A 12341-nucleotide genomic window follows, 5' to 3' on the forward strand; every position below is an offset into this window, starting at 1 on the left:
CAAATTAGGCGCGAAGGACCGACCAATAAATAAATTGCGCGGGTAAAAAAACGTTAATATAGACGGCGCTGAGACCTGGCTTAGCAACAAGCTAGCCAATCGGCAACAACGAAGGGGAAGTAAACTAGGAGAAGCGGTGCGTCGCCGAAAAACGGCGCGCCAGTAACCGTTAAGCCTCGACGGTAGGAAGTCCGCCGAGCCTCGCCGTTGCGCGGTACGCAGAAATTAGAATAGAAGCAGAAGTGAGAATTAGAATAGAAGCAGAAGTGAGAATTAGAATAGAGGCAGAAGTGAGAATTAGAAAAGAAACAGAAGTGAGAATTAGAAAGAAGCAGGAGTGAGAATTAGAAAAGAAAGTAGAAGTGAAAAGTGGAAACAAAAAAAAAGAGGGGAAAGAAAAGCGAGAGTGAATACGAAAGAAATAGTGAAGGAGGTAGGCAAGAGATAGTGAAAGTGAAAATAGTACAAAAGATATTGAGAGAAATAGGCATAACAGAAGAACGATAATAGATAATAACGATAATAACGATAACAGGATAAAATAACGATAATAACGATAACAGGATAAAATAGCGGAATAACGATAACAAACAGAGCATTAATCGGCCAAAATCTACCAGGAGTAAGTACCCTTTTACTGCCGATTTCTTTGCATGAATGATAACCGCGAGTTTGTCGCGCATTGCCGACCGCCGCGTTTTCGGGAGTGCCGCATGACCTCCGCGCGCATTACGCCTTGACCGAAAACGTTTGCCGTTATCCCCAAGTTTTTTTTTGTCACGTCGTTCTTTGTCCCGCACCTGAAATAGTCGCCTGACCGCCGAATGTTCGCGCGCGGAACCCCGCATGACCTTCGCGCGCCCGTCACCGTTGCTTTATATGGTTTTGCCACCGACCTTTCGGGAATAGTTTCGAGTCGCCGTGTTGCTATCAACCGTGCAACGAGTTTTCTGAGTGTGCGCCCTTGAAATTCCTTTCCGAGTCGATCCAAACATCACACGAGTCGCGTTAGACCTTCATCCGACCGGCAAAACTCAGGTACATCGTCGCCTTTATTTTGTTCGCAAGCATCGCTATACGTAACGTCAACACCGCGAATGGTAGTCAACCTTCGCGCGACCGACCGAATTCCTGAGCGCAATTGTTTTGAACGAGCTGGAATTTTCGCCGCGAATAGATAAACCGACGTTACGTATTCGAATCATAGCCGAAGCCCGAAACATTCAACCGAGTTATTGTCCGTCTAAGCTGACTTCGCGCCGTAGTACGCCACCCGCGTTCCCCCAGTAATCTAGACCAGGCTGACCATCGCTAGGGGTAGACCACTGGGGTAGACCTGGGTTTCTTTTGCATAATAAATCCGAATTTTCTTTATATCCGACTTATTATTGACTACACCCACTTGATCGCCCCATCCCCCGTAGCTTTCGCGACCGGTTTGAGATCGGTAAACGCGTGCGCGAATTCCCGACTGCCCTGATCACCGCTCAACCGATAGCCACCGTCGCAGCCACTACGCCACCAGTCCAGGGAAGGAGTCATCATCCCCCGAACCACTAGCCGCCAACCGGAGCGCCCCTGCGACGCCCCCCTCGATGTACCCGCTTCTGGGATTGAGAGCCGCCATGCCCCGAAACATCTAGCTAGCCGAACGAGCCGCAGCCGTGGGTGGCCTTGGAAACCACCCGTTGCCCCCCTTTCCCCTTTCGCTCGATACGTCTTTCCGCTTTAGACTTGACCGAATCGTCGCCTAGGACTTCGCGCCCCTGCTTCATCCTCCACAGGTGATAGTCGGCCACGCGCGCAAGAACACCGACGGCGACAAGGAGGGAGGCGACGGGGAAACCACCCGACCTCACAGCGACCAGCAGGACCACCGAGCCGAGAACCAGCCGACGTTGCAGCGCTACCACGTTCTCCTAACGCGAGAGCACGGTAGCTGGCGCCCAACTCAATAAAATAAAGCTGCACACGTCGTCTCGGCTGACTGCGCGCCGCTGGCGACAGCGCGAGATCAGGAGAAATACCGTCTTTTATTTTTCCCCTCCCTCTCCCCCGTCGCAAATGGCGCCCAACGTGGGGCCCACGCCATCAAGTTAACTGACGATTAGTGGCTAGGGCAACACCCCTACCCCCGATCCGACCAAGTGGCGTACCGCGACCGCGAATAAGACAATAATCGGAAGCGAATAAGTTAATGAATTTAGCGATTACATGCGACTATATGCGATGTGCTTGTGATTATATGCGATGTATATGTGATTATTTGTGTTTATATATATACTTATGCTGCTAACTAATAATTCACTAACCTATGTGTGGGCTGACCGAATAATAATTGTAAGTTGTCCGGGTAAATTTTAAGAAAATCGCGATTGTTGGGCCTGACCTGGGACCTTTATATCCCCTGTGTTTGCGTTGGGAAGATTCTCTGTGGTAGACCTGCGAGAGTATTTGGCTAGACCTTTTGTTTAGCTAAGGGCTCGAAACCAGTTATTGACCGACCTTGGATAGGTCGTTGATTAGGGGTTTGACCGCTGGATTCGTACGACCTCGCGATATTCTGTCCCGGGTAGCAAATCCCGATTGGACTTTACTCCGAACGTGGAGTGGGACCAAGCCTGACCAGTCGAACTGGCCAGTAAGGATAAGCCTGACCTTCGGGAACCGAATGACCTCGCGACCGTAGAACTCAGTAATAGACCTCAACTGGAATTAACCCCTTCAGTGATAACTAGATTAAACCGAGTATTAAACCAGGAAACCACAGTGCTTAACGCATTAGCTGCTTGGCGCAGAATGACATCCAACGCAAGTACAGGAGTACCGACCACCAGGACCGAGGACATGGACACCTTTGAAGGATCCGAGGACCAGCCATGGGACAACCTGAGGATGTGGGACACCCTTAAGAAATCACATGCTGGACGAGAAATAGCTGTGACGATTAAGGAGATGACGCTTGACGAAGTACATGGGGAAATGGAGCGACTTGGACTCCCTATCACTGGACTACCTGACGTTGACCGCCTGGAGTACCTGCGGTACCGTCTGCGGGAGGAGCGGGTAAAACCGGACCAACGAATCAAAGGATCCCTACACCTTAGCACCTTCCCAACGTATTGTACAGTATTATGGCGTCCTGTGGAGACCAGTAGTGATGCCCAAACGCACCAATCGGAATCCACAGCAGCGGAAGGACGAAGTCGCCCAAAATCCAAAGTTGCTAAGGCTATCGAAGAAAGCGAACACGACCAAAACGCCAGATCAGGAACGAAGGCGTTTAAAGTCCGCCCGCTTTCTAAAATACCAAGTCAAGCTGAACCGTCCGACCTAGTTGATCCGAGTACCTCAGAGGATGACACAGCCGATCCGACAGGAAGATTACGGCGGTCCAAACGGACCCAACAAGCCTCAGCGATCAGTGGAGCGCGCAATCACAAGAAGGCCGACGCTGTCATAGAACAGCCGGCCAAGAAGGGCAGAAATACTCGAAGGATACCGCCGCATGGAGCAGCCGACCAACCCGAGATACATTTGGAGCTTTCGGAACGCACCGGAACCATTCGCCGAGTTACAAGAACGAAGAAAGGTGTTGCTGAATCAAGAGGGGTAGACCGAGGGACCGATACCGACGAGCCAGCCATTAGGGAGAGCCGAGGGATTGGTCGGGGCGAAGAGTCTCTTAGGAGGGTTGACCTGAACCGATCTTTGCTTCAACTGGCGGAAGAGGACCGAATGGACCTGTCAGCTGAACCAGGAACCTGTCGTAAGGGTAACCTGACCGAAAATGGGCAAGAGAAATCCAGGACATCGTGCAGTAGACAGCTGCGTCCTAGTGAAGATCGGCTCACCAGTTCGCATCGCCAGACCAGGACCTCCACTTGTATGGCTGCCTTATCATCAGATGATACGGCCAGTGAGAGCGATAGGAGGACGTCCCCGCGTAGACCCTCTTCGAAACAGTATAGGCATAGACACACTAGGCATTCGAGTCCGGACCGACGTAGCGACAAACGCGGCAATGGATCGCACACCACTGACTGCAGATCCCCTGATCGGACTATCAGACGGCCAACGAAATCGACCCGCTCTGGCAAGTCTAGGTCGAAGCAAGTGAGCTCGAGCCCTGTGCGACCACATGGAAAGGCCCACTGCCGCGACCACGATTCACCGAAGCCACGAGTACATCAAAGGCATGAAAGCCGCGGTCGAAGATGTAGGCCTGAGAGAACTGACCGACACTCAAGACACTCCCATCGGAATAGGGATTCGTCTTCAGAATCAGACAGCAGCAGTGAACGAGACAGTCCAGCCCGCCGCCGCAGACCCGTCAAGGTTCAGTCACACCGTCGTCATAGGGGTGACCACGACCGTTGGCGTGAGCCTGAACATTACGCATCCGAGACCAGCGAATCCGAATACTCGAGCGACCTCCAGAGTAGTCCGGACCGACGGCGCCCACAGCGAGACAGGCATTACGAGGAGTATGATGTAGCTAAAAGAGATTTGAGGAATATCAGGATACTGGAAAGCAGGAAGATAAGATATAACGGATCAGACGGCCCGGAAGAGTTTATCGGACAGATTGAGGAAGTTAAAGCCCGGACCGGAATGACCAGCAGCGACCTACTGCACGTGATATCGTCCACGTTCACCAAAGAAGTCGCATCCTGGTACCGTAGCCTGGCCAGAGAAATCCACTGTTGGAAGGACCTGAAACGAGCCCTGCGAGACCACTACGGACGCAGGTTGACCGATGACGACATTGAAGAGGAGCTGCGACGTCGATCACAAGCCCCGGGGGAAACCATCATCGACTACCTCGATGCTTTCCGACATATCGCGAGCTTCTTTAAACATCCACTCTCCACTTCGACCCAGATCAAGATTGCCCAGCGCAACTTGCTACCAGCTTATAGGAGGTATATGGCTGATAAGTCCATACGACATTTCAGCGACCTAACCTACTATGGGCGAAAATGGGAGAACCTAGAGGAGATGGATGAACAGTATCATCCTCCGTCGAATAAGACTCGTTTCCCAGCAGCGGCCCCGAAGACCAGCAAAAGAACGGCCAAGATTTCTTCGATAAGCTCAGATAAGGTAGAACCGAACCGGAGCCAGGAGACTTTACCGGACCTGACACCGAAGCCAGACAGGAAGCCAAAGACCAAGGAACCCGTGAAGGTCAACACGACCACGGTACCCAAGGAACCTCCTGACGCTCCGATGTTAGCTCAGGTCATGTCGTCAATGAACCCGCACCAGTATTTGGGGCTACCACCGACACCCCCGACCGTCACCGTTCCACCTGCGAACGGCCCAACGAACTCGAATCCCTCGCAGCTAGATCAAGGGTATGAGTCTCGATGGTTACGACCCTCGATTCTCCCCCTACGACCGCCTGTCAGCCCTCAGCCGCCCCAGCCAGACCGTCAGCCGTATAGGCCTGACCAATGTAGAGCGTGCCCGGATGACCACGATTATCGAAGATGCCCGAGACGGAAATGCTACTTCTGTTATGAGCCTGGACACATGGCAGGACAGTGTCCAAAACGAGCTGCACTATTTCCAAGAGAAAGACCGCGAGAAGCACGAGGAATGTTCTGCCAAGTATGCAAATTACCAGGAGCCCCCTTTGACTTCTGCAAAAACTGCAGTAATCGTCGTACAGGGCTTCTGGGAAACGAGGCTTCGGGGGAGCAGGCGAGCCCGCTACTTCCCCGAGTCATCGACAATCTGCGATAAAGGGCTTCGAGACGGACGCACAATGGAGAGAAGAGGATGAGAAAATAGAGAGTTGGCGCACTGGACGAGGAAACGCGACTACGGAGCTGGGGCCTATGGACCAGGACGTAGTCGAAACGCCTTACTTGACCCTGCAGACGAGCTCTGAGGAGTCAGACATGCCCATCGACCGACCTCTCTGGACGGATGACGAGCCTCTAAGCAGATTATTGCGGACGCTCGAGACACCGGACACCCTCATCCTGCAACTTCCGACCAAGTGCGTCCCGACCGACTCAAGGGTGGAGAACGCAACGTACCCACCCCTGAGTGAAAGGAAACTGGAAAACCTGGACCCTGCTGACCGGGCCGTGGAAAGATCGGACCCTAAGCCCAGCAACGACCAGATTTCCGGCGACCGACCCGTAAGAGAGCGAGCAAGCAATGCGAATAAGTACCCCTGGGCGTCAGGCCAGATAGTAGTAGGCCCCAGGGGGAAAGATAGCGAAGAAGATTCCTGTGGGTCAGGCCAGACTAGAGTAGGCCCCAGGAGAGCGATGCAGAAGAAAGGAAACCTACCCGACTCTGAGGACAGCAAAAATAACTCAGAGTCGGGAGCGATGAGCAGAGCAAATAAGTACCCCTGGGAGTCAGGCCAGATGGATGTAGGCCCCAGGGGGAAGTGTGATGAAGAAAACTCCTGTGGGTCAGGCCAGACTAGAGTAGGCCCCAGGAGAGCGATGCAGAAGCGAAAAGATTCGCCCGACTCTGAGGACAGCACAAATAACTCAGAGCCGGGGACGATGAGCAACGTAGGCAAGTACCCCTGGGAGTCAGGCCAGACTAGTGTAGGCCCCAGGGGGAAATACAGGGAAGCAAATTCCTGGGAGTCAGGCCAGATGGATGCAGACCCCAGGAATACGAAGCAGCAGGAAGCAATGACCGTTGGCCCTGATGAGAGTTATGACAACTCAGGGAGACGGGCGCCGAAAGGACCGATAGGACCCTGGGAGCCAGGTGGGACAGACACTGGCACCAAGGTAAAGACGGTGACCTTCGCTGACCCCGAGGACAGCAAAAATAACTCGGAGTCAAATGCGAACCCACGAAGGGAGGAGGACACCCAGCTGTGCGGGCCGGCCGACTGCTCAGGGGAGACTACGTTATTCGACGCCGGATTAACCGATCGACCAGACGAGTCCGAAACTGACCAGTATGGGGCTACAAATACGCCAGGGACCCTCTCGGTTAAGAGCGCACACTGCGACAACCGTCTGTTTATTCCTATCGCTATCGGCAAGATAGTATACGACGCCCTGATAGACTCGGGCGCGTCAGTATCTATCGTCGGACCCTCGATCACAGCCCGGTACCGAGACCGACTTATACCGCGTTTCAGTGAGGTACAAGGAGTGACCGGGGTCATTGAGCGAACTGAAGGAGAATTGCCACTCCAAGTGAGCTGCGATGGGCATACGGCCAGGTTCAACTTCAAAGCTATGACTAACCTGACCGGACCACCCATCATCCTTGGACTAGATTTCTTGACCGAATGGGACATGGTATTGCTATTTAAGGACAAGAAATGGAGAGTACGTGGGGGGCGATGGCACCACTTGAGGCCTCACAAACCCCACGAATTTGTAACCTTCTCTGCGGAATGTGCGGGGTTGACCGAAATGACGACCGCCCAGACCGCAAAGTTGAATGAAATAATAGAAAGGCTGCTACCGCCTGAGACAGACGAGCTAGGACGTACACCCGTAGTAAAACATCTGATTGACATAGGAGATTCGAAACCAGTAAGGCAAGGACTACGTAGAATGTCACCAGCAGTGCAGAAGATTGTACGAGACGAGATTAAGAGAATGTATGATTTAGGCATTATAAGGCCGTCCAAGAGTGCCTGGAGAAGCGCACCAGTAATGATCCGGAAGCCTGACGGGACATGGAGATTCTGCATTGACTACAGAGACCTGAACAAGGTGACCCGCAAGGACGCATATCCGCTGCCGAACATGGACTCGATATTAGACCGACTTAGGCATGCAAGATACATCAGCAAGATAGACCTACGACAAGCATATTTCCAGATTGCATTAGAGGAAGATAGTTGCCAGTACACAGCTTTCGCAAGCCCTGGTGAAGGGTTGTGGGAGTTTGTTGTAATGCCCTTCGGACTAGTAAACGCACCAGCCACGTTTCAACGACTGGCTGATGCCCTGTTCGGACCAGACTGGGAACCATATGTTTTCCCGTACCTGGATGATATCATAATAGCAACCGAGAGCTTTGATGACCATCTACATTTCTTAGAACTAGTCCTCAGACGACTCAATGATGCTGGCCTACAGATCAACGCTAAGAAATGCGAATTTGGATGCTCTCGCCTCAACTACCTGGGATTCCTACTGGACCATGACGGACTTCGACCAGATCCAGACCGTACTAGACCAGTACTGGAATTCCCAGTACCGCGCACCGTCACGCAATTGAAGAGCTTTTTAGGAATGGTGGAATGGTACTCCCGATTTATCAAGAATTGTTCCGAAATTAAAGTCCCGCTACAGAAGCTAACGAAAAAGAATCAAGTGTATACTTGGGGACCGGAACAGCAACTGGCCTTTGAAACCTTGAAGCAAGCCTTAACGCAAGCTCCGGTATTAGCCCGTCCCGACTTCAGTCGACCTTTCACCGTCCAGACCGACGCGAGTGATTTCGCCATCGGAGGGGTACTGAGTCAAGAATTCGACGACGGCGAACATCCCATAGTATACATCAGCAGATCCCTGACAGGACCGGAGCGTAATTATTCGGTAACGGAAAAGGAATGCTTGGCAGTGATATACGCGATAAACAAGCTGAGGCCATATCTAGAAGGCTATGAATTCACCGTAGTGACCGACCACAGTGCCTTGACCTGGCTCTTTAACAACAAAGAACCAAAAGGTCGCCTAGGCCGTTGGATCCTGGAACTACAACAATGGCCAATCACTGTGAAACACCGAAAAGGGAACCTACATAATCTGCCCGATGCCCTATCACGAATGTCGCCAGGACCAGATGCCGTATCAGCCTTCAAACTGATCAAAGACACCTGGTACCTACGACGGCGATGGGATGTTAACCAGAACCCAGCAAAATTCCCGGACTGGAAGGTCGAGGACAATATGCTATACTATCACCGACTGGATGAGCCGACCGACCCGGTCACCGACGGAGAGACTAACTGGAAGCTTGTGGTACCGGACGAGTATAGACAGCAAATAATGTATGATGCCCACTGCTTGACAACGACTGGCCACCTAGGGGTTGAAAAGACCTATCTAAGGATTGCTCACGACTACTATTGGAGAGGGATGTATTCAAGCGTATACAACTACGTGACCCGTTGCGAAAAGTGTCAAAAGTATAAAGCCAGCCAACTAGGACCTCAAGGCCTAATGGGCCGGCGGAATATCGACCGACCATGGGCCGTAGTTGCAGTTGACACCATGGAATTCCCCAGGAGCAAGACCCAGAATAAATACCTACTAGTGTTCCAAGACCTGTTCACTCGTTGGATAGAGCTGAAGCCGGTACGAGCAGCTAACGGAAAGAACGTGGCCCGAGCTTTCGAGGAGTTGATCTTGTTTCGCTGGGAGACCCCGGATTACCTGTTAACCGACAACGGCAAGGAATATGCCAACAGATGCGTAGATACCATGCTACAGGAGTATGGTATCAAGCACGTCACCACCGTGCCGTACCATCCGCAGGCTAACCCAGTCGAACGCACGAACCGTACACTAAAGACCATGATAGCGACCTTTGTCGACAACAACCATAAGGATTGGGACCAACACCTAAACGAGCTCCGCTACGCGATAAACACGGCAATACAGTCGACCACGCGGACGTCACCAGCCTTTCTAAACTTCGGACGACAACCAAAGCCCCCAAAGAGCCTACGCCGCAAGGTGGAGTCTACCGAGGTTAAAGTGGCGTCAGACCCAAATGAATGGGTAAACCGACTGAAGAAACTGGACGACCTTCGCGAAACGATTCAAGATCGACTGGACCAAGCCCACAGCCAGATGGCCGACCGCTATAATAAAGGTCGGAGACCAACAAAATACAAAATAGGAGACCTGGTATGGAGAAAAGCTCATCACCTATCCAATGCGGCTAACCAATTCTCGGCGAAATTAGCCGAGAAATATGAGGGACCATTCCGGATAAAGGAACAGCTATCAGACAACGTGTACATTATCGAGAATACGTCCGGCAAGGAAATAGGAAAAGTCCACGTTACCCAATTAAAACCTTATAAAGGAGAAAATCCGGTAAATGTTAAGTTAGTTACCGAACGACCACCGCGTAACTAAGACCACAGAACCTAAACGAATAAGATCACGCCCCGAAAATCATGCGGAATCGAGAACTAGAAAGGACAAGCCTCTCTAGTTTTACAAAGGGGGGGGGGGGGAGATGTAGGTCGCGTAACAAACTAATTAACTAACCAGACTAACATCGCACGATTGGTGCTGGTTGATGACCTTGACTAATAGACCTCCCCTATTGACCGAAAACTAAGACCTTCTGATTTACAGGCTTGACCATGCCTCCCAAATTTGGAACCCGCACACGACGGCCCCTCCACCACCGGCCAGAATTGGAATTCCGGCCAACAGAGGACGGCCCACCACCCAAACCAGAGCTCGTCATTATATCCTCAGATGAGGAAGATGACCACGACCGACAAGACCAGAGGGCAACAGCGCCATCCCCCTCGTTCTCGACCTCCTCCTATATAATGGAGATAGAGGAGGAGATTTTGAAAGAAAAGGCTCGCCTCGGACTGCAGGATCGACTTACCCTGGCAGCAAAAAGGGTAGCGGCCCTGGTTCCCCCGGCGGAACAAACTGCAGCCGACCAAAAAATATTCCACCTGGCAGGCCTCATCGAGAAAACGGGTGGAAACCAACCTTCAGGAAGCGGCCAGAGCTCAGACGAGTCGGGAATAGTCCTCCTTACAAGAGGAGAAGGATTAGATAGCCCCACGGACGAAACCAGACCGACCAGCCGAGACCCGACCCCGGAGACCACGAGAGCGACGGTAGTCCCTGCTATCCGGGGGGGAGACCAGCCCGAGGATAGCCAGGAGGACCCGAAACCGAGCCAAACCGAGAGATCGTCGCAACACCATCCTCACCCGGGATGGTTACCGGTCACAAACACGGACGATAGGGCCACCCTAATCCGCGGAATCGAGGAAAGGAGGATAAGGGGGGAAAATGGCCGGAGGAGAAGATACAACCTTCGGAGGCACCTGGAATATAATGACCTGGTGAGCGTGATGGACCGTTCGGACGCATCCAGCGACGAACCAGGTCCCCCAACCCGCACATCACCACCTCGAGGCATCCGCCCCTGGATAAATTACGAAGCCCGCCCCAGAGATACCGGAGCAGGCTTCGGAAATCTAAGAGCCATCCCTACAGACCCGACCATAGACCCTCCTGGCCGCAGTTGCTTTAACTGCTGGATGCCCGGACACAGCTACCGGACCTGCCCGCGTCCAACGGAAGCCAACCAATATTGCGGCAACTGTGGCCGGAGAGGGGTGGGGGTCGAAAACTGCCCAAGATGCGCAGAGGAATATTGGCATCGCCAGGACAGGACAACCGCGGGCCGACTGACGCACCACGTGGCACATCCAGAGGCCCCACCTCCCTCCTACGACGAAGTGGTGCAACCAGCCACCATTAATCGACCGGGGCCATCAACCGGCGCTATCCCACGCCCCCCTGAATATAGACGCCAGAACCGTCACAACCCCAGCCACAGCCGACCGCACATTGAAGCCGCACAAGACATCGAGGACCGCCTGAGGGAACTGGATAAACTTCGTCAAGCCGTGGAGGCTATGGCCGCGGCAGAACGCCGAAATTTAGAGAAGGTTAGAAGAAACCGCAGTTTGAATCGGGGCAGAGAATCCAGTAGCGATTAAGAATAATAAACCGCGGCCTCCGGGCCTATTAATCACATCTGACTACTCTTATTTAACCCTAATCCGATCCCTTAAACACCCCCTTTCAGGTCACTAAATCAGTAGCCGAGGACCAGGTGTGAGCAGATCATCAGTAGACCCGCGATGACCGACGAATCACGGTGCATGTGTATGCACCGGATTAGTGGGGGGCTATGTGATGATGCGTCATCACACACAAATATATATTACCGGCACTATGACAGAACAGCCACGACTACATACACCCGCCCACGCACTCCCGGATCTCGCGAACTACGACCTCTAGAAACCTCCCTGACCGATTCGCACGACCCTTACGCTCGCGTACAACCCCTCGCGCACTCACGACCCGATCCGACCCTCCCCCGGGGAGCTAGAAGCCCCTAAAGTTTTCAGTCGCGATCAGCTGATCGCAAGCCCCCGTTAGTTAAGGCAGGCCTAGCTAGACTAAAGGTAGGAGCGACCGAGCGCGTGAGAGCGAGCGAGACCGCCGATGCTAGACCGATCGGAAGCGAGCGAGGGGAATCGGTAAGACCAACGAGCGGTAGATAGAAGAAGATAGACAAGCGACGCTAGTTGACTGACCAATCGTTATCAG

General features: G+C 52.7%; 1 protein-coding gene across 1 annotated transcript; it reads left to right on the top strand.

Annotated features, from left to right (window-relative positions):
- The first annotated feature begins 545 nt into the window (after positions 1-545).
- Positions 546-11722, top strand: LOC131667582 (uncharacterized). Its single transcript, XM_058941081.1, has 2 exons — positions 546-622; positions 10323-11722. Exon 2 carries the CDS (start codon positions 10331-10333, stop codon positions 11720-11722), a length of 1392 nt encoding a protein of 463 aa, XP_058797064.1. The 5' UTR covers positions 546-622; positions 10323-10330.
- The last annotated feature ends 619 nt before the right edge of the window (positions 11723-12341 follow it).

Source organism: Phymastichus coffea, unplaced genomic scaffold (genome assembly GCF_024137745.1).
Source record: "Phymastichus coffea isolate CEN01 unplaced genomic scaffold, Cenicafe_Pcof_1.1 PCOF00068, whole genome shotgun sequence".
Classification (NCBI taxonomy): Eukaryota; Metazoa; Arthropoda; class Insecta; order Hymenoptera; family Eulophidae; genus Phymastichus; species Phymastichus coffea.

Excerpts from the sequence above, each read along its gene's own strand:
- LOC131667582 (XM_058941081.1), top strand. The coding sequence starts at position 10,331 with ATGCCTCCCAAATTTGGAACCCGCACACGACGGCCCCTCCACCACCGG.